The sequence below is a fragment of the Cuculus canorus genome, chromosome 2 (assembly GCF_017976375.1).
Source record: "Cuculus canorus isolate bCucCan1 chromosome 2, bCucCan1.pri, whole genome shotgun sequence".
NCBI classification, from domain to species: domain Eukaryota; kingdom Metazoa; phylum Chordata; class Aves; order Cuculiformes; family Cuculidae; genus Cuculus; species Cuculus canorus.
The window spans coordinates 133,213,843-133,236,520 of NC_071402.1; the positions used below are offsets into that span (position 1 = coordinate 133,213,843).

At 36.4% G+C, this 22,678-nt stretch overlaps 1 protein-coding gene across 2 annotated transcripts in view; it reads right to left on the reverse strand.

Annotated features, from left to right (window-relative positions):
• Window positions 1-525: 525 nt before the first annotated feature.
• Window positions 526-22,678, reverse strand: part of NXPH1 (neurexophilin 1) — a 147,221-nt gene continuing 125,068 nt past the window's right edge. For both annotated transcript variants that reach the window (XM_054060721.1, XM_054060722.1), the window contains one exon: window positions 526-6,095. In XM_054060721.1, the coding sequence (XP_053916696.1) occupies window positions 5,334-6,095 (762 nt within the window). In that variant the 3' untranslated portion in view covers window positions 526-5,333. The remainder of the gene's footprint in view (window positions 6,096-22,678) is intronic.

Consider the following 22,678-nt stretch of genomic DNA (forward strand, 5'->3'; position numbering starts at 1 on the left):
CATTTGCAGTCATTCGTAGTGTTGAACTGACAAAGGAAATGGGAATTGTTCTCAAAAGACCAACACAGTTCTTCCAGAGTGGTTAATGAAAGGCAACTGCACAGGTAGCAAAATTATTGAACTGGAGAAAATTTGTAAGATTCTCATGAATAAATTAAAGGTTTGGTTTTACCTCAATAGAAGGAAAAACCTACTTTCAGGTATGTAATAAGCAACAGTATAGTTTGCAGGGGAAAAAAAGTAGAAATTGCTTGACACTTGTACAACAATGGTAGAAAAGGTTTGAGAAAATAATACTTTGCTGGTAAAGAGACAAATTACATCATAAAATGTTTATCATTGCAATAGTTTTGATTAAGGGAATGGTGGCCAATAAATCCCTGATATGCAGAGTAGATATTATCATCACGTAATATGGATGTAGTACTGGAAAATAGTGGTGAGCTCGTGAGGAAAAAAAAAACAGTCCAAAGTTTACATCAAATATCCAAGAGTTTATTACTCCTGTTTTCTGAAGGGCTATAAGTTACACATTGACGTTGATCAACCAGAAGTTTTCATTAATTGTTCGTAAGTTGTGGATGACCTATTTGGGAATCTCCTTAAGTCTCTTTGACATACAAGCTGTGTTGCTACTAACTGCCTGCATTCCTAAATGGGAGTAACATACAGATGACTAACAAAATAAAGACCAGTGCACTTAATGTCATACCTCTATATATCAGTCCCTTTCATGGAGTTTATGAGTAAACTTCACACTTGGAGGTTTAAAATTAAAGAAGGAAAAAAAGTAAAAGACTTTGTATTAGGCCAAAGTCTGTTCTTCCATTGTCAACGTTTTTGGAAAAAATAGTCATATTTATATATTAAAATGGTAATGGTAACTCATCAAAAGACCTTAGAAAATTGATACAGTGGAATCAGAAGATATGCAAAGGGTCAGGATTGCTTGGATTTCATTGATGTATATATGAGTATTGAAAAATAATGCTTTTTTGAGAATTGTGCATATTTTTAAAAAATAATTTCATAAACAATATTACTCAAATTTATACACACATGATTTATAAGAACTCTGCAGTACATTGTTTTAAAAAGTGGGAGTTCTTGGCATAAAAAAATGTTTCTGAATAGGTATTATATATACTTTTCTGTATTATGCAGCTCCTAGCACGACAGATTCTTGATGAAGCCATTTGAGGTCTCTGGCAATGTTACACAAATAGTTAAGTAGAGATCACTACAGACAAGATTCTCTTTCATTTCTAGATGCAAGCTGACACAAGTTGACTGCCACTGTGATAGATGGACATAGAAGACACAATAGGATGCTAAGACTGCAGTTCAGTATCTTCTGGTGAAGAATAATTCATCAGAGCAGATGCCTAAGGTATACATTGCAGATATTTTTAATCCTTTTATCTCTATAATTCTTTAACACATTGTTTTCAAAGTAGCTTATGATATTCTTACAGGTTTCCAAGTTAGAGCATAGGATTCAGAATGCATAAGTATGTAGCGATTCAATCACAGCAAAAATGCCCTCTGACTAAACCCCTTGAGCAGCATTACTTAAAATCTCTAGGCTAACATGCACCACAACACTACAAGACTTCCATTCTTCTCTCCTATAAATTGAGTTTGAAATATTTTGTAGTTAATTGTAAATTACCATAGTAAATGTCAACAGTTTCTGACAATATACGTTTGTTTCAGAATTTTAAAAAGAAAAGGGCTTTGTAAAGATGAAATTATTCATTTACTTTATATCATGCAAATTTGGGTAAAGAGAAGAAAGAGATATAACTCTAAGAGTTACTTCATAAGGAGAGAAGAAAATATATTTTCTGTCCTAAGCTGAAGTATTTTGATTTTTGCAATGTAAAACACTTGTTTCCTATATCCTGAGTTCCTTCTCCAAAAAGCACGTGAGCTGACATTTGAGTTCTGTCACTGACCCATCCAAGGAAACTTTAATATACTGATCTTTGCTCAGGTGCATAATCTGTGTATTTTTGCCCCAGGAATAATTGGTTTCTTTAAAATATCCCTATTTGTGACTTCTCTATATAGTGAAAATAAAACAGAATATATCCTTTAAATGTGAAAAAAGAGTGATCAAATTTAGTCTCTTAATTTCTTAAAAATAAATAACTCAAGCCTCCTCAATCCTAAAAATATATTTTTAGAGATATACATCTTTATTACGCCTAGAATTATAGTGAGGCAACATCTGCCTGGCCTAGCACTTCGTTAAGGCATTGTTTATGTGCAATACCCAGACGCTTATACATACATTGTTTAACTGAATTAACACATAAAAATCATAAAAATCTTTTTTCAGATGGAAAAATCAAAACCATTCTTTAGCAAAGTCAGCAAACACAAAATACTTCCCAAAGATATTAAATGAGTTGCAATCAACTAGCACCTAAGCAACACACCATATTTTTTATACTAGATCACTTTTCCAAAACCAGATCACCAAAAGAAGTTTTCCAAGTCCAAACTCAAGAATTCTTATGAAGAATAGCAAGTTCTCCAAAGGCTTAAGACTAGAAAATAATATGACTGTGACAGAGGCACGTAAAGTACGAGTTACCACAATTAAAATGATCAAAACCATTGCATGGTGAATAATTCCTTTTTGTATTGATCTTACTTGAAAAGTTTATAAATATACATGTGATAAGAATGTATATACTTCATATATTTATGGGAAGCTTTAAAGAAGAAAGAAAATAATGGAACTGTACCAATAGTAGCATTCCACATCCATTTTCAGAAATGTAAATGAGAATACAAAACCTATAATGCTTAATCATAATACAGATTTCTAAGTTCGCTACTCATATTTAACACTGGAATTCTACATACTGTTAAACTCAATAGTAAAATTCCCATTGACTTTAACAGAGCCAAGCTTTTTCTCTTGGTCATAGCACAAATTCCTTCACATTTTATAATAAGAACAGTTACTTTTCATATAGCACAAATGAGGAAAAACAATACCAGTAAAATCACAACTACTATCAAATTAAATAAAACAAATCGCATCTCAGCATATTCTGGAATCAGACCAGAATCTGGACTGTATGGCTTGGACCATTTCTTTCTCCAAACTTACACAGAAGCCAGGGTCACAAAATTGTTCTGGGAAATAGCATATATACTGAAGAGATTCCCACAAGCATATGTTCAAAGGAGGAAAAACAATAATAATGTGGAAGTATCCTCTCCTACTCGCACATCAATGGTGCATTATTTACTTATCAATAATGTCATCCATTTGCTTGGTTTCATTCTTATTTAAGTTCTGCTCATTTCAGCAAGAGAGGTCCAGAAGTTGTTTCAAACTTCTCACTTCTTGAAACACTGAGTGTTTATTGGGACTTTGGAGAAGGTATTCATGATGCTGTATGTATTGGGAAACTGACTCTTATCTGCATTCACAGCTTTGACACAAGAGCAGAGAACCTGGGAGTGAAGGTGGAAGAGGGAAGGTAGCATTGCCAGGAACAATAATTTTGATAGGTGTAAGATAGAATACTGAGTTCTTCTTCGGGCAGCCTTCTTTTAGACATGAATTTATTATAGTTGCTGTTTATCTGGATGCTGGGGGTAAAGTATGTCACTATGCATTTAAAAATACATATAAAAGCTATGAGCTTTGTGTTTATCAGAAGCAAATTCTCTCATACTGTAAAAAGGGGTCTCTTCATTCCATAAAGAGAGATCAGTACCTCAGAGGAGGCCGAAGTTAAGGCAAAGGCAGGCCTGTGTACATAGAGAGTGGTTCCATGTTTCCCCACTTCTAAATGGCAATGAATCACTTTAAATAAAGCCCTGCTCTGTAGTTTCTTATCTGAGTTGAGGCTTCCGCTCAGGGCAGCAAGACCCTTCAGTAATGAGAATTGCTTGCTAGGAATGGGGTCCAAGAAATTTTTATATATTCTACATACATGCCTATATGCATTTGCGCACAACACACACACACACATTCATATACACACACAAGCATGCACACACTAAGATTTATAAATATATGTATATATATATGTACATATGCTCTTTGCAAGACAGAAAACCATGTCAGACTTGGAGTGTTGTCCGCTTGTCAGAACCATTTAAACTACTGTCTACACAGTACATATTGAAACTCAACTTTAAGATTTTTTATTTTTTATATACAGTTCAATTTTTTTCTCTGGAAATAAAATATCTAAATACAGACAGACTGTAATGTTGTATATGTATAGCTTTCAACAATACTTTAGCTGAATAAATGCTTTGTACATAGTTCTGTCTTAATGGAGTTTACAGCTACATTGATAAAATGGATTCCCCATTTCCTTGATTGCTTTTAACCAATAACAAGCAGAGAGACAACTACAAGTTAATATTAATAAGCAGCTCAAATAACACCAGTTAAATTATGTACAATACAAACCATTCATACAAATGAAGACCAGGATATTGGATTTGTTACAATATTTTGTAATAAAGATAAGACAGCCACTTATAACTTACATGTCCTCTGCCAGGCATTTACCTTCTTAGCTGGAGAGTTTTTAAGTAGCTTAGCTGGCCTAAACTCAACCATATTTGAAGAATCAGAGCTTAAAGAGTCAGAGAAACATGAAACCAGAATATGTTCCCACATGTAAATTCCAAATGTTTGCCCATCTTTACTAGTAACAGGCTCACTCCACAGAAAAAGAGCCACCTAACACCACCTTGAATGTGCCTACAGTATGCTGGAAAAAAGTCACAATGCTTTGCTGTGTTCATATAATAAGGAATATTGAATTCTAGACACACATTTTTCCCATTTTAACAAGTATTTACTCCTACAGTATTATTTACCAGTACAGCTACTCCAAGCAGTAGAATGCACGAGTGGGGGTTATTGATTGGTGCGTACTCAAAAGACTTTCAAAGAGATTTCCATAACAGTCTGCGTTAGAAACCATACTCTGTCTAGTTAATCCATTTTGCTTGATGATAGGTTATCCTGAAACCTTCAGACAATGAAAGATCTCTTAACAGGAATCTCAATAGATGTGAGCTGAAAAGTGTGTGTGTGTGTCTCTGTGTATGTGTATGGTTTTATTGCAAATCCATAGTGATTTACGACTAGGTTGATACATGGAGCTGACTGGGCAAAAATTACATTAGATTGTTTTCCACTAACATATTTGCAGCCATTTGACATCAGCAGCAGCAGGTAGACACATTCCAGGCAATAGGTGTGGCCTTCCTCCTTGAGGTTACAGCCCTGTCATATGACCTTTTTTATTCCCCAGGCTTCAGTCTCAGACACGTGTTGGTCCTCACCCTGATGGGAAGTAGGGTGTGTCACTGTGGTAGTTGTAATCAGGACACACCTTCTGTACTAGTTTATAATCTGTACTATAAAAGGAAATGTAAATACAGATTACTTTAAAGGGCTTGGAGCAGAGCCATGACACGTGGCTCTGGGTCTGCTCCTGATAACAGGTTTTTGAAGGATCATAGTTGCAGAGTGTGTTCTTGGTAGCCTTGTCAACCTTTTCGTACTCGATTCGACAGTTAAAGGACTTGGAATCTTTGGCATCAATCACTGTCTGTTGTGCCAAGTCAAATTCCACTATTTTTGTAGGGGGCACTAGGCTCACGGATACATTCCCTTGACCAGTGGAGTTATGCCTGAAGTAAACACTAAACGTTCCATTGCCATGGTCAACGATTTTCCCTGTTATTAACAGATTTAACTTCACAGTCTTGATGTTGGAATGAAAATCACCCCAGCCAAACATTTTCTTGAATTTCCCAGTCTTGACAATGGGCCTTCTCTTTGCTCTGGGCCGAGGCTCTTGCAGGTCTGTCGAGTTCCTTAGCCAGTCCCAGAGATCTTGCTCAGAATAAGTTTCTGGTGCATCGTATCGCAGGTCCAAATCTGTATCATTTTCCTTTCCACGAAAAGTCTGTGACAGCAGTCGGCTGATGGACAAGTCTTTGCTACTTTCTGTCCATATGTGCTTTAGTGTGGATTTGGAGCTTCCTGATTTTAGAAGTTCTGTTTTTCCTCCATTTGTTAAATTTGCACAGGTAACCTGGAAAAGAAAGAAGGAAAGAAGAAAGAAAGGATATATTGAGATGTGTAATACAAAACCTGACACTCTCACTTGAGACCAAAATTATCTGATTTCAAAATAATAGGAAACTTCTGCTGAGAAATTAGATTATATCTCTGTATTTAGGAAAATGAAACAGAAAAGTCTATTTCCCTCTTCTTTCCAAGTAGCTGCTACTTAATTCTTCTCTTCCAGTCTTTTACACTGGCTTTCAAGTTTAACCCCAGCTATTCACTTTATAGTTCAACCTGAAACCTACTTCTGTTATGATGCCTCTAAGTGATAATTACATAATGAAATACTGCAAAAACTAAGGTACAAAATTATGTCTTCCTTCAATCTGTATTTGGCTTTCACTGGTCTTTTCTCATCTCAGAGTGAGGTACCCCTACTTGAACATTTTGTCTGCAAAGTGATTGTGTCTTCCACCATCACATTCACTTTCACTTATTTTTTGCTCTTCCTGGAGTCCACTCTCAGGGTGCTGTCTTGGTGGTGCCAGCCTGACGAGGCTCGGAGTCCATGTCATTATAAATCTAATAAAAGTAATACAATTTCCCTATTCCTTTTATGAGTAACATTGGTCTGTGTTCTTGACTGGGAACTTCAGTCACAACTACAATATAAATAATAGAATAAAGAATATTTTAATGAGTTTTACTTTGACAGCTGTACGTACTGTGTGCTGTACCTCAATTAACTCAAGAGGAGTCACAGTGTTTTTTTATGGTCCCTTACAGATTAGCTGATGACTTGCCTTGTCTGTACCTAGTATGACATGCATTGCTTATTCCTCACTTCATTTCTTTTTTCACATCTTCCTCCTCGAACCAAAAAGTGATCTGTGCAGGACAGAAAGCCATTTGTGTATTCACAAGAAAAACAGGGCCACCTATTATTAGTAATAAAAAGCAGTAATAGAAAATCCAGCAAAATCAGATTTTTTTAAAAAAGATAAAATCTTTCACCAAGTTCCTACAAAATCATAAATTTCAGATACAGTTTTCCACAGAATTTAGTGTCAGAGCAATTTGTCTTATTTATATTTCTTCTCTTTGCCTTAATTGTGTGGAAAACAGAGAACAGATACAGCCTCACAGCTGTCTAAAATGCAGCACTGGTAGAGAGCACTGACAAAGCATAGCAGCAAGGGCTGGAACTCGTAGGGGGCGGTAGATGGATGTGAAGAACAGCGTCCTTTGTCTCATTTCCCCTAAAAATTTGCAAAAGACACACTGACACTTCTGTAACATTTGGACTCCTCTGAAGAGGCTATCAAGCTTCTCATTTCCCTTTTCATGGCTACATACAAGATTCTGAATGAGCCTGTTTTATTCCTCTGTGTTCTGGCACTGATTTACGTGCTCCTATCATACTTGCAGTTATATCTTTCTCTTTACTTAAAAATTAATTTAGTGTATTCCCAACCCAGGAAACCCATTCCAAACTAGCTAGTATTTAAATCATGGCCCCTTGCTACTGATACAACTAGAGGTATATGTCACAGAGGATATCTATCACAGCATGGCCTTTTCATTCCCTAACAATCATGGAATTGAAACACGCTTTCATTAACTTCAGTAGTTTTTCAAGGTCAGTTGAAGGCACATACATAAAATCAGTGTAAATTGCCTTAATACACTGATCACATAGCGGGTATTCCCCCAGCCTTTTACAGTAAACAAATAGGTAAATAAATCCGTCACATCCCACACTGCACCTCCCCAGTGCATTTCAGGTTGGTGGGCCAGTAAGGGTAATAGATAAAATATGGGGGTTATTTGGGATTGCGCCAAAGAGATTACTTCATTCTCTTTAGAGTGGAAAGGAGGATTAAAATGCAGACTAGTATTTTGATAGCCAGTTTGTAGCTGCATCTTAGCATCAACACAGTGAGCCAGGAGAGAAGCTGTAATGAAATGCACTAATGGTGTGCTGGTTAATGAAGCAGCAATGAAGATGTCACAGGGAGAGAATAGAGTCTCAGAATATAATTTGACTGTGGCATATGGGGAAGGGGTGCAAAATAATAAGAGAAATGTGGTTAAAAGGAAAACTGTGCCTGTTTAGCATGAATCTGTCAACCTGTTATGAATCTAAGCAGTTAGCTAGCAGAACTAGCGTACCTGCAATCTGTAAGTAGGATACAGATTGCTTACCACTACATTTTACTTTGCTGACAGCTTGTTTTCCCTTTGTTTTCTCTTCTGCAACCAAAGATTTACATTTCATAGGATTATAGTACAAGCCACATGCAGCAAGATGTAGACGTATCAATCCTTTTAAAGGGGAGGTTTCTTTTCCTCAGATGTATAGAGCTGAACACTAAGGAAAGAAAGCAGGTATTTTCTGAAATAGTTGTTGTCTGATCCAATACATGTGTTTGTTTGAAAGCCAGTATATTTCACAGAAATGGATGATTCAGATACTATGCATGCTATATTGCTTCCTATTTGATCTAACAAATACAATTGATTATTACTGTGATTGATTTTGTAACACCTGAAAGACTTCTGGTCATGCAGTTAGCCCCAAGACCTCTGTTTGTGATTTTCAGTGTGGGTAACCAGCTGCATTAATGATTAAAGGCCTGAACCTGCCCTCCCTAGTCAAGCGTCTGTACAAGCACTAGAAAAAACAGCCCACAAGGGTTAATAAAAGAGCTCTAGAATTCATTGTTCTTCACTAACATTTTCCAGCCAACTGCTTTTTCGTACACTGTTAGTATACTATGTGCTATAGAAAGTAGTTATATGTATCCTCAGAGACTCGCACACCCAATAATACAGAACATTGCTGTGTAATAGAATTTCTGCAAATGCAGCAGTTATTTTCATGCGAACTAATTCACAATTTTCTTCCACCTCTCTTCTTTCCAACCACAAGGCTGCAATAATACAGGAAAGATCATGCCAATCCATGAGATTTTGCATTTGGTGTGAAAACTACCTTACTGAAACACAGGCCTGTTTCAGTGGTGCATGAAAAAAGAGCCAATTTAAAATGGCTAATAGAGAGATAAAACACTGAGCAGGTCAAATTCTATAATGGCTTTTTTTGTCCACTTCCTTGAGTATATTTGCATATAATTCAGAATCTTGTGCATTCCACCTTATAAATTATTAGTTCACTATAACCAGAGTTGCTGTCTTTTGCGCAGTCAGGCGCCACTCCTAGACGAAGCTGAAAAGATCGGCCCCCTTGTACTGGGCCTGGCTAGGATAGAGTTAATTTTCTTCATAGCAGCACATAGGTGCTAAGGTTTAGATTTTTGACCTAAACACTGGTAACACACTGATGTTGTAGCTCTTGCTTAGCAGTGTCTGCACAGCATCAAGGCCTTCTCTGTTTCTCTCTCAGCCCCCACAAGTGAATAGATTGGAGACGCAGTACAAAATAGATTGCGGGGAAACAACTGAGCAGATGACTTGAACTAACCAAAGAGATACCATATCACATCACAACATATGATGGAACATCATGCTCAGCAATTAAAAGGAAAATAAAGGGTGTTAGGAGGGGTAGTCGTCTTTTGCTCAAGAACCAGCTGGGCATCATTCTGCCTATGGGAGGTTATGAGCGTTGCCTTTGCATCACTTGTTTTGTTTTGTTTTCTTCTCTCTTCTTCCATTAAACCTTCACTTATTAATATTTTTTTTTATATTGACTCCCATTTTTCTTGCTTTTATTCTTCCTTTCCTCTTCCCCTGTTCCACCGGGGAAGGCATGGAAAACAGCAAGCAGCTGTGTGGTGTTTAGCTGCCCACTGAGGTTAATCAACAAAACACAACAATATATCAATGCAAAATATATCACTGCAGTATATCAATGTTGCAAAAGGGCTGAGGAGGGGTATTTCCTCTATGACTGTATAGCTAGAAGTGGTTTTGAATGATTATGATGTCAGCTGTGCCCATGTAGAACAAAAGTAAGATGCAAAAAAACCTGTAGCATTAGATAAGCATTTCTAAAGTGGAAAAGCACTCAGTGAGCATGGCAGACTGACCTTTGGTTTGCTCTTGTATGAATTTCAACTACCTAGTAAAGTTTACTGATATCATAAAGGTACAAGAAGCTGAATGCCTAGTACATCTTGTCCAATGAATAATGACAAATTGTTATTCCATTTCTTCTCCTGCCTCTAGGAAGGAGCAAAGACAGCAGTTTCACTGGGCACAATATCCCAAAGCATCATTAAAAAGACACAGGAATTGAGCTGTAATTCAGTTTTTACTCCATTAAAATAGAACATTCATTCTCCATCCTCCTTTTTGAAGGGGGAGAATTTTTTATGATGATGTTTAACATCATTAAATGTATTTCAATGAATATATGTAGTACATTGAGGACTTCCTGAAGGGTAGGCAGTTTATTTGTCTCAGAAATTCTGGAGTTCTTTTTCAAGATACTGAGCCCTGAATGTTTAATCTGAAAATATGGAGCAGAGAAAGCAAAGTTGGAAAGGGATCTTTGGGAAGCCTTGAAGGCCTCAATTGGTGATTTAGGCCCTCTTCTCAGTGTAAAATCAAATAAAGGTACATTAACATTAATTTAAGATTGATCGATTTAGGAATTTTAAAAATAGTCATTCAAGGAGGTACAGAATGCTCTTGATTTCTCACTCTTTTCCTCTTATTCTAGCTCTATTACAGTTCATTACCTATAATTACAGTATTGGCTTAGAAATTATGTATTTATTCCTCTGAATGTATGACTACTTGAGGGCAAATGAAAATGTAAACAAACAATCTAATACGCAAGGTAGAAAATCTCTCTCTTCAGGTAAATAACTAATCAAAACCAAGAACATTATTGCTGGCATAGCACTGTAAGAATTTGGCAGCGATGGATTTTCATATGCTTTGTGTGAAAGAATTCAGAATTTTCTTTCTGCGGTCAGATATCTTGGTTGCATCATGGGTAGGAGTCTACTGTTGCATATAACTATAAGCCGGACCATTATCAATGCAGAACAACACTCAGAAAGATTAAGATGGACTCAGTTTACCCATATTAATCCTGTTCATGCAGTGAGTGGAAGAAAATCTGGACTGTTCCACTTTGATCAATTTTTCTTCCTATACCTGTCTACACATTGTACAAAGTTACTAGTGGCATGGAAATATTTTATTCACTGTTTCAGTAAAAGTCAAAGACAATATTCTACAGAAATTTGAGCATAAAAAAAAAAAGAAAAACCCTGAGAATTAGTTAATGGAAATATGCTTATAACAGGAGAGAGTAAAACACAGTGAAGGACTCGTTACAAACTGATACTTCAGAAAGGGAGGACAAACATGGAAAACCACGCACATCAATACTTCATAGAAACAGCGCTGTCTTTTTAACTTGCAAGCCTTTTAGCTATACAACATGAAAAGAATATAGATGTGCATTGGTAGATCAAAAAATACAAACTCAGATGAATCTGACAAATAGAACAGTAAATCCGCATCAAATGAGAACACACAAAAGTGGCTATACAGGATCAAACTAAAGACTTGTTCAGAAAAATGTTCTGCCATGGCTGAAGAACGACAAGAATAGTTCCCCAATTTATTACCAGCTGTCAAATATTTTAGTTTCCTCTGCTAGATATTGTTTCTGTATAGGTTTTCCATTTCAGTAATTGCCAGTAGACTGCTCTTCTGTGCATCTGTCTACTCCAACACTTTGTAAACTTTAAACATCCATAATATCCTTCAGCAATGAGTTCCAAAGCTCTTACTGTTTGTTTTGAACCTGGCTCCTGCCACCCTTCATTCTCCAGATGGAAAACTCAGTCTCTGTCCAAATTTCCCATGCTTCTCCTTACTTCTCTTTCTGCAAATATCAGTGAGTAAAAACTTTGATGATTTCCAGCTACATTCAGAAGCCTACTTCTAGCCCACCAATACTTTCCTCAGCTATATTTGTAGCAGTAAACAAATATTGATCATTTTTCCAGCCCTGTGTACCAGCTCCCTAGGTCACATGAATTCCTTGTACAGAAGATATTCTATACCTATACCTTCAGATTTCCTTTTTGTCCTTCTCTGAAACCTCCTCAGTTCTACTCCTAGTTCTGTCTTTAAGATAAACAGACCAGAATGTCACAGAGTATTCAAGATGTGGCAGAACTATGGTCTGGTATGGTGGCAAATGGCCATCTATTATTTGTTCACTCTTTTTTCTTTATTAGTTCATGATATTTTATTTCATTTTTATCACTAATGGACACTGAACTGAAGCTTGCAAAGAAATGTCATAACCCAAAAATGTCAATCCTATTTATATACAAAGCTGGCATATATTTTTTGCCCATGTGTTTTACTTTACGTTTACTATCATGGATCTTCATTCCTTAATGTACTGCCTATTTACTAATTCTGATAAGATCTGTCAGCCATTCCTCACTGTTGGCTCTTATCTTTTCTACTCTGAAATATTTTGTAATCAACAAACTTTCTCACTAACCTTCCTAGGTCATTTACAAATACATTGAACAGCAGACATCCTTACACAGAACCCTGCAGAGTTTGTACCGTTCTTCAGTATTCAACTGAATTCGACCTCCTTCCATTACTGACTATAGAAAAAGAAGCATTTTTATAAAGTGATCACTTGGGATTGTTCACTGTAACAGAATGGATTTTTTTGTCATGCACAAGCCAGAGAGGAGGAAAAAAATCCTTTTACATCTTCAAATTAGGACACAATTTAATACACACCTACAGCATTTTTTTTTTTAGATCTACCTTAGGATTCACAAAAATCAGCTTAACACTCTCAACTGTGCTCAGCTCAACTTTAAATTCTGTATTTTTCTTGTTTTAATCTCTGAGATATCATGCTTGTTCTGAATGGTCCTTGTCAGAAAGAAAATGCGGCTACCTGAAGTTTTTTCATCATTCACACAAAGGTTGTACAAAACAAGAAGCTGATGTCAATTCATCTGACAATAGCTGATGTAAATTCAGTAAAATTTAATATCATTGAAATTAGAGTGCCTATATCAGTTGATATCTGTTTGAGATCTAAGAATCAAAAACTAATTAGAAAATTTGTACCTGCAGAAAGATGAGGGCGCTAATAAAACAGTAGAGAACTACTTTGTTTAGAGACATTATAATTTTTACGGTTGTTGATCATAAAATACTAAGATATTGTAGTAGGCTGTTCTGCAAAAGAAAAATAAATAGCACAAGTTACAGTTTTACAGTGCTCTTCTGCACAAGGTAAGTTGCCTGTTATAAACAAGTCTGAAAACTGCAAGTCTCATATAGTTTTCGGGAAATACAAAGGCTATAAAGCACCTTCAGTGGTCAGTTCCCAATGAGAATACTTAAGAATTAGTACATTAAATTTTGCTTTAGAGTCTCATTTCCCCTCCCCTGCTTTCATGTTTGTTATGGGCTAAGCTGTGACCTGCCACAAGTCCTGTGAATTGTAACAGACTGATGAAAGACAGTGGTGGCCTGCCACCACATGTTAGGAAAGAGTCAGAACATGTTCTGTGCCAGCTCAGTCCATGATCTAAAGTGGGAATCACCTCACTAATGACCTCATTCACCTGGGATTCAGATCTTAGGTCTTAACTGTTCATCTAGGCTTATTCCATAAGCAAGAGAGAGAGAGAAACAGAATGAACTACCTCCTCTATCTCCATGAGTTACTGGTGAATCTTCAAGGACTGAATCAATGCGCTTCATTTAGATGCCCAAGGGTAAGCCTTATACATAAATCTGACCTAAGGTGCATAGTTTGCCCTGGAGAGAACACCGTGAAGAGAAAACAAAAGTCTGCAGGCTGGAAGCAGGACAACAATTGCTCTATCTAAATGCTTTCTGAAATTCTCAAGTCATGTTGAAGTCCACTGCTCCCTATACACCTGCAAGTACGCTCAAGCTAATGCCGTGTTACTCATACAGCCAGGTATGAAGAATTCCCCCTCCTGTTAGATATAGGAAATTTCCTGTCTGGAAGTTTCCTTTCAAAAACTGTGTAGCTTTGTACTCTTCTGATATCTTTTTGAGTTGAATTAGTCATATAAATAATTTTCATAGGTATTTAGAATCTGAAAAACTAAACTTCAACCTGTTTTGTTCACTAGTGACTACAAAAATGTTTAGTAAGCAGGTTTTAAAAACTGTTTAGTTATCTAAAACAGATAGACATTTTAAACCAATCAGATTTAGGTTGTAGTTGTGGAGATATTTCTTCCAGTAGCAGTGCCCTAACTGATTTTCTTTCTCTTTCTCCTTTTTTTTCTCTGCTTCACTTTGCCAGAGCTGCCCTCTCAGCTGTAGCAGTACAGCTCTTTGCAAGAATACATGACTTTCTTTTTACCTTCACAAACTTCCAGAGTGAAATTAGACTCAGAATTAAACATCCTCTAAATGTCTGGAGAAAACTGGGAACTTTGAACTAGGGACCAAAACCACAGATCCACAGCAGGAAGCAATGAAAAGCCCTAAAAAACATTCCACCCTTTTTCTGGAAATGTACTGTTGTGACTGTTATCTTCCAAAGAAAGAATTGAATTGGTTTTCCTCCATTCAAAGTTATAACTCCTAGAGAGAAAGGAAGTGACTGTGATTTATTTTATCTGTCTATTTAGTTTACATGCTTAAGAACATTACTAAACCAAATTATCAGTCCCTCTAGGCCTGTAACATGTATTCAACAATGGCTAAAAGATACATTTTGTCAAAAAATCCAAAATCAGGGGAAGAATATATTATTTCTACCAGAAAATCATTTCCTGTCTTCAAGCCTTTGCAGATCAAGGATTTCTTGCACTTAGTTTGTCACTGTGAATTTAATAACTTTCAACAAATATCAGTTACAAGAACTTGCCTGTTTCTCTGTGAAACTCTCAGCATCTGAAACTTCCAGCACCTGAAACACCATGCTGCTATGAAGTCCACCTCTTAACTTCAAACTGCCTGAGGAACCTTCTCCTCCTGTTTGTTTTGAACAAGTCATCTCCCAGCTTCATTCAATGCCACCTAAATTCTTGTCCATCAGACCACAACAAAATCTAGCAAGACCGCAGCATTTTTCAATCTGGGGCTCAGGCCGGAGATTGGTGCCTGGATGCTCAGGCCAGGCAAAGTTGTAGAAGTGTATGACTGGCACAAAAGGAATTTCCAGGTCAAAAAAAAGAAAGGAGGTGTTATCTGAGTCACAGGTACTTCTAGAACTAGGCAGCTCCAAAGGTGATAGTCAATGGGTAGCGTAAAACTGTGGGTCTGGAATACGTATGAAATGTATGGACTAACACAGCTCAATTTATGGGCCAAATCTGGACCCACCATTAAAATCAATTGTAAAATACCTAGAGAAACAGCAGGAAGAACATAGTGTGGTATAATGTAGCTTGTTTTCATTTTCTTGCGTAGTTAAGCCAGAATGGAAGGTGCTTGGTTTATGAAACACCATTTCTCTTTCAATTTAGAAAACACACTATCACTATAATAGTCTGTGAACTGAAGGACCAAATGAGTTACAATATGCTGTGAAAATGTTCACATTACAATTTCTCAGCTTTCTGCTTTTTGCCTTACAAATGCAGGAATTCAGCCCAAATATTTCTAATGGTGGATATGCAAGTGAATTTACAAAGATTTGGAAAAGGATTGAAACATAACTGAATGAAATATCCCATTAACTCTTGCCCTACGTTTTAGGTTTTTAGAAAGAATTTAGTTTAAACTCTTGAAGCCTGCTGCCTATGTTGTAATTAAAGATTTTTTACTTCAGTGGATTATGACTTTTGAAAATTCACCCCATCTCTGTTCAGCAGGGGATTAAACTTCCGTGGAATAAATTAAAGTGGGTTAAAAATGTCTAACAGAGTTTTAAGACCCCTTTATTATGCCAGTATAACAGAGTGCTGCTAACTTTGAAATGAAAGTCTAGCTAGGTAAATAACTTTTGTCAAGGATCTATTGTTCTCATTCCACATTCCTATAAGCCTTCTTTTATTAATATTGGCTTGCCATTTTCTGCACACATGTACAAAGTAATATTAAATAAAATTAGATTTTCTATGAAAGGCCACAGAGCAATATTTTAATCAAAATTCGCACTGGTTTGCTTTATATGTAACACACAGAAGAAAATGTCCGTTTTTATATGGGTAGACACATCTTCTGAAGAAGGTGAAGATGACTATAATGTGTGGTATCCCAGTGCTACATAATGGACAAAGCCATTGTGAATTTTTAACATGCTCTAACAGTACTACTCATTTTCTACAGGCAGTTTCCAGTTTTTCAATGTTAGCATAAAAGTTTACTAATATTAAAATACTCGTATGTTTTACTTTGTTGCTCATGTGTCTTACATTTTTTTCCAAAGAAAAGCATTAGAATGTTGATACAGCTGAGTCACTTTCCACATAGATATTCATAAGTGCATTCTAGAAACCTGAATTTGAACAAAGATGTCTTTCGAGGAGATTTAGCTCCCACGGATGTTAGCAGTGTACATTTCAACACAAAGGTATTGTATATCTGTAGGAGATGCTCATGAAATACAAAAAAAAATGGGCTTTCACAAGTATAAGAAATTCTATTGTAAAAGTAAAGATTTCTTTTCTTAAAATTTCCTGTTATCCATTTATTACAAACAGCTGGATACTTCAAGAAAGGCATTTTAAAAACACAGAGGAAACTTCATTCAGAGCTTGGCATATACTTGCTGACTTTTATGCCTTCTTCTTCACCTTATGCCCTTGTTAGTTAAGTGTACTTACTTCTCAGAAATCTTCTGTGGTCACAAAGAAGGTGGTTTTCTTCTCTTTGAATTTCAACCAGAATCAGCAATATACTTCTTTTCTAGCTGTGTCTTTTCAATAGGTATTGATCACTCATTTAGTCAATGGATATCAAACTCTATTAAAATCTATCTCTGAGGAAAGGGTTGTGTTTCCTTAATGTTGTTCTCATAAGGGAGGGGAAGATTATGTAGCTGTTCTATTGCAAGGCTACTCAATAAATTTTTATTGAGATTTTCTTGGTGTTTTTGTCAAAATCATCTAACTCTTACAGCAGTCTGCTCAGCAGTAAAAGCAATACGTGGGCACCAGCTCTGTCGAGCAAACCAAGTGCTGTATATTGCATTCCTGGCTATGGTATGCAAATGTTGCAGTGCTCCCAAAGTGTAGATAAGTCAAAGAAATATGGATTGTCCTATTGCAAACTAGGAGATGCCATGTTATATATTTACAAGATCCAGGCAATATTTATTCTTGATCCAAATCTGAACAGGACTCTACCGTCAGTGTACATTTGCTAAGTTGGGATGTAGGGAGACCGAGTTGTCTCAGAAAAAGTACTACCCCCATTTGCTTACATAGCTAGTCTTTCTGTGACTGTAGACACTTGTATTACAAGAGACCTGTTATATCTTTAAGAAGAATACTGTTACAGAGTATTAGAAGGGGCTACTGTACACCAATTTCTCTATCTCTTGTAAACTAGTAATACGGTACTTCTTTGTAGCGATTACCCCCGAACTCGTACAGGCCATTTTTCAGGTCTGTGGTACCTTTCTGAGCTGATCCAAACAGACATTGTGAGGGAACCTAGCAGAGACAAACAAAACAGAGTAGAATACCAAAAATCAACATTATCTGTGCCTGGTTGTAGTCCTGTATTTTCTTTCTGCAGTAGTATTGCATGTAATTGAAACTGAAAATTAATAGCCAGCAGAATTAATCAAATTCCATATGCAAATATCTGGCTCATGAGAGCCATGGTCCAATTGCTAGTACTATCACTAAGGTCATTAATTTAAATTGAGATGAGTTAAGAATCCTTTGGGCATTGACATATAAGTTGAAGGAGGTTATTCATTGCTAAGTTTTTCACACTGAAATGAAAAACTTTGGGAAAAAAATACATTAACAGTGCTTAAGCACACTGATTTCTAGGATAATTAGTTCTGTGAGCTTGTTTGTGGAGGACCATGTGTCCTTTCTTGTAACATACAGTAGTTCTGATACATTGCTCTGAATTCATATTAAGATGTGCTGAAGCAAGTTGAATACAAGATAGTTCATGGTCTAGTGAGCTGATATCTTTGGGATTAGTTTATGCCTGCTGAGTTCTGCTGAGCAATACCAAATTACAGAAAGACTTTTCTCTTTTTTAACTGAAACTTGAGTACAAGTTCCATAAACCCTTCAGAGACTTTTCCAGTCTTCAGAAAAGGTCCAAACATTTCCAATTAGCAAGAAATATTAACCTAACTTATAAACAGAAATAATGGAGCTCTAGAGAACTAGTTATACTAATGTAAATACAGTGCATTTTCAGTCTACCATCTCTTCATCTCACCCCAGAACCACCTCCAGTGTGTTAATCCATAACCACATTTCTAGGCAGGGCAACCATAAGAAATGTCATCTTTAAAGGAAAATTATTAAGGTGTATCCTACATCTATCAACTTTCTCCAGATGCTGATGTCTGAAGTATTTTAAGTTGCATAGTAACAGAATGACTACAGAGTAATAAAGTAGTGATGGCATTATATTACTTTTCCTACATAAAGAATAAAAACATAAAATTTATTATTCTGACCTTGTATCACAAGGACTTCTCAAGTATGTAAAAAAATTCAATAGGCTTATCAAAATGGACTTAGACTAAGGTGAAACCTGCAGCATGGTTTCTAGAAATTTTTGAAGTTTAAGAAAAAACAAACACTGGAGTCCAAAAGATTACGCTGGAATCCTTACAAGTTTGGGCTTTAGTATTTCCTCAACAGCACTTTTTCATATTCCTGAGGGATAATAAATTCAGGGTTCAGGGAAAATCAGGTACCACTGGTTCCAAATCTGCACGAGGCAGGTACTGAAAATGGACAGAGAAACAGTTCTAGAGAGTTTTCATCTTTTTTGACTGATACTTGGAGTCCATTTTACTTTGCTCTCACTGTTCTGAGCATCACCACCTCGGCCACACTGAGTTATTTGGGCCAGCTCTGTCTGCAGTTCCATTCATACAGCCTCCTGCATGAACAGGATTTCAGTGGAGTGATACAGACAGGAATTAAGTTCTTTGCCTTTCAGAGAATAAACATTTCTTCAAAGACAGGTCAAGATCATCATATATTAATATATTCCTATGTCTGCCCCAAAAGCAAATAACTTTTTTCCATTGTCTCATCCTCTATATCCATGCGGCGGAGCAGCAGCACAAAACAATTTAACCTTAGCAAGCAAATTTCATTTGTTATCTGCCAAATGCTGGCTGATACAAAAGATAACTATGAAAAAGCAATAAAATCCTCATTCCAAGCAATAGGTAACATGCTTTTGCCATAATATACTTGCTAAATAACATTCAATGAACTCATAAAAGCATTTAATTTAAATATAAAAGCTTAGCAGTTCCATTTTTCAGGGAGTAAATGACACTTTTGCTTATGTTTCTTTGAAATGGATTTGCAGAATAGACATTCTTTCAAAACCCACAGTTAGTGTTATATATTACAATAACTGCAGTGCTCACAGACCACTCTGTGGTCGGCATTAGAGTGTACTAGAAACTAAACATATATAGTCACAGCCCAAAAGAGCTTTCTCATTGAAACGGATTTGGCACAGGCAAAGCTAAAAGAAGAAATATTGATGATCTCCTAACTCAGCTGGAGAGCTAAGAGTTAGTACAAATTTCTGGACTTTTCTTTCCAATGTCACATCCAGAATGCCTCCCCCCCAAAAAACAATGCTTGATTCGTATAACTGGTTGAGATACAGAATTCCACTACCTCTTTTAAAAAGTATGTAGGCTCAAGGAAAACAGTCATCTCAGATGTAAGTTGTTACTGAACTCACTAATTCTATGTCATCTAGAAGCCTGAAAACCACTTGGAGAACAGTAAGAGGTCCTAGATTTCTCCAGGAGCAGGGGCACCTGCCCTCAGTAATGAGAAGTGTTTTACTTGTTCCTCTGACAAAAATGGTAGTGAAAGCAATCATACAAACATAATCTGTCTTCCAAAATGTGAATCCTCATTCCCCCTTTTATCCTTCAGCCGTCAGTCAATAGCAGCTCTGGGTAGGCCATAATAACAATAATATTTTTCATTGTTTTAAATTTACTTAATAAAATTCTAACAATACAATTTTTACAAACTTACTGCAGACCAGCAACATCTTACTCATCTTATTTAAGTTATTAGCTTTTTATAGTGTTTTCTTTCTTAGTTTGCTATACAGATAACTGAGACAAGGGCCTGTAGGTAGCAGGAAAAGTCCAGTTGGTACTTGTTAAAATATTCTTCAAGCATTTTATCTACTCACTGAAATTTTTTTGTGTATTCTGCTTATGTTTTTTTATTGCTAAAATATGGAAGGATTTTCATCTAATGGAATCCAGTAATATCCTGGATGAACTAATAGAATGGATTTTCTGGTAATTTCAGAATAATTTTTCCATGGCGCATAGCATACATGCAGATTTGGTTTAAAAGAAACCATGTTTGCGAGAAAGCCATTCTATGCCTTGCCAGTCACAGGACAGATGAGAACATCAAGCTTTGGAACTTACAGTTTTGCTGTATCATAGTAGTAACCCTAACCAAATGCCTGAAGTCTAAGCCCCAATCCAAAACCCTGACTCCTCTTTCTAAGACCCTAACATTCAACCTCTCATAACCTGTTTGGTAACCAAGAAATAGAAGAAAGGCAGGAGTTTTACGTGAAATGCATATTATTTAGCTATGATATACTTTCTTTAAAACTACCTATGCATTTTCAAATATAATCATGTACTTTGAGTAATGCTAAATCAGATCCTTTGACAGCTTTACTGACTACCATTTAACCATTTTTTTCAGCAGATCCACACCAGATTAATCCAGCTGAGGATTGACCACATATATATAAAAGTATAAAAAACACCTTAAGTTTTAAATTGCAGGTTCTTCTGCATCCAGAGCACTTAAAATAATCTTCATCTATGTTTGTGGACTGAAATATTATTAGATTTCACTCAGGATGAAAGGTTTACAAATACATCAAAAGAACACAAAAAAGCTCAGGCAGAGAGATTGCCATTTTCCATCTTGTCCTTCAGTTTGAAAATGGCAGTATTTTTTGTTGTGGGGAATGTCAGTAAGGGCTGCATGGCAGTCTGTGCCTCTTCAATTACTGCCCATTCTAATCAGATTGCTAGCAAGGGATCATTAGGAGTTTGGTTTTTATGATGTAAAATATCTACTAGGAATTGGATTTTGATCATCACTTCACTTTACATCTGTTTCCCACTAACCAATGGAACGGAAGAGTGTTAATCACTCTTGACCTTTCCTGGATTTGAACTAGTAACTTAATTGCTAATCCCTACTGAGGGACTCTGAAGTACACTACAGAGCCCCCGAGGCATGCAGCTTGACCCCCTCTGTTCTACATTGGTTTTGACCAACAACATCATCAAGAATATGCTCAGACTTGACAATGCTAATTACAGCTTTAGACACAGTTTCCAGACAAAGTATAAATGAAACTGTCTAACTAGAAACATTAAAAATATCTGCTGATCTCTAGGTGACTCTTCATGAATCAAAAAGTACCTCTAGCCAAGAAGATCTTGCAGACTCATACTACTGCACTGTCAGTTTGCTCCTAAGAAATGCCCAGCTCCTGTCAATTAGAATTCTTAAGGGGCTGGGTGAAAATCTGTTCATTTTGCTTGTTTCAAAATCTTCCCCCAGATGGTAATATAATTCCAAACCAGCTGAGATTCACTTTGTCTTGAATTTCATTGTAAAAAAGGATCATACAGCAAAGAGACAAACAAAAGGTTTTCCCCTTCACAAATTTCAAGCTACAGCATGAAGCATTTTCTTTGATTTTTTTTCTGCATATGATTAGCTTACTCTGAGTTCCTTATCTCTAGATCTAATCTTTTTCCTTGGTTACTTTCATATTTACATTTAATTATATTTTGTACTAACATTTACTAACGAAGAGAGAAGAAAAATATAGCAATATAATCTACCATGCACTCAGGTCTTGGTGCAAAGTTTGAAAATGAAGGAACATGGGGGTTTACCTGAACATTGTATGCCAGATTAAAATGTCATTAAACTGGTATTCATTTTCCTGTAAATGCCAGTGCCTAGTATTGTTGTAGTTTATCACATAGGTTCCTCTTCCTTAATTATGTAAATATATATTGCTTTTTTACAAGGCTTAAGATCATATTTGTCACTACGGTAAGAACCACATTTCTGTTTTAAAGCTGCTTGCCTAAGATCCCAGAAAGAGACACAGGTGAGTCCCCACAGAAAGCTGAATGAGAGTGTGTTTTATGTCATGTCGGAAACATTTCCTTGACTAGGAATTTTCAAACTTTCATACAACAAAACACACACCAATCTCTCTTAAGCACTTGAAAGAACCAGCAAAACACAGCAAAGGCCATGAAAAGACTCAGGACTTTTGAACTATTCCCAGCTCTCCTCCTGTTGCTGCCTCTCCTCCAGGAAGGCAGCTTGCCAGCTTCCATAAACAAATGCCCTGCACAAGGGGACTGAAGTATTGGATAGACTCAGTCAACAGGAA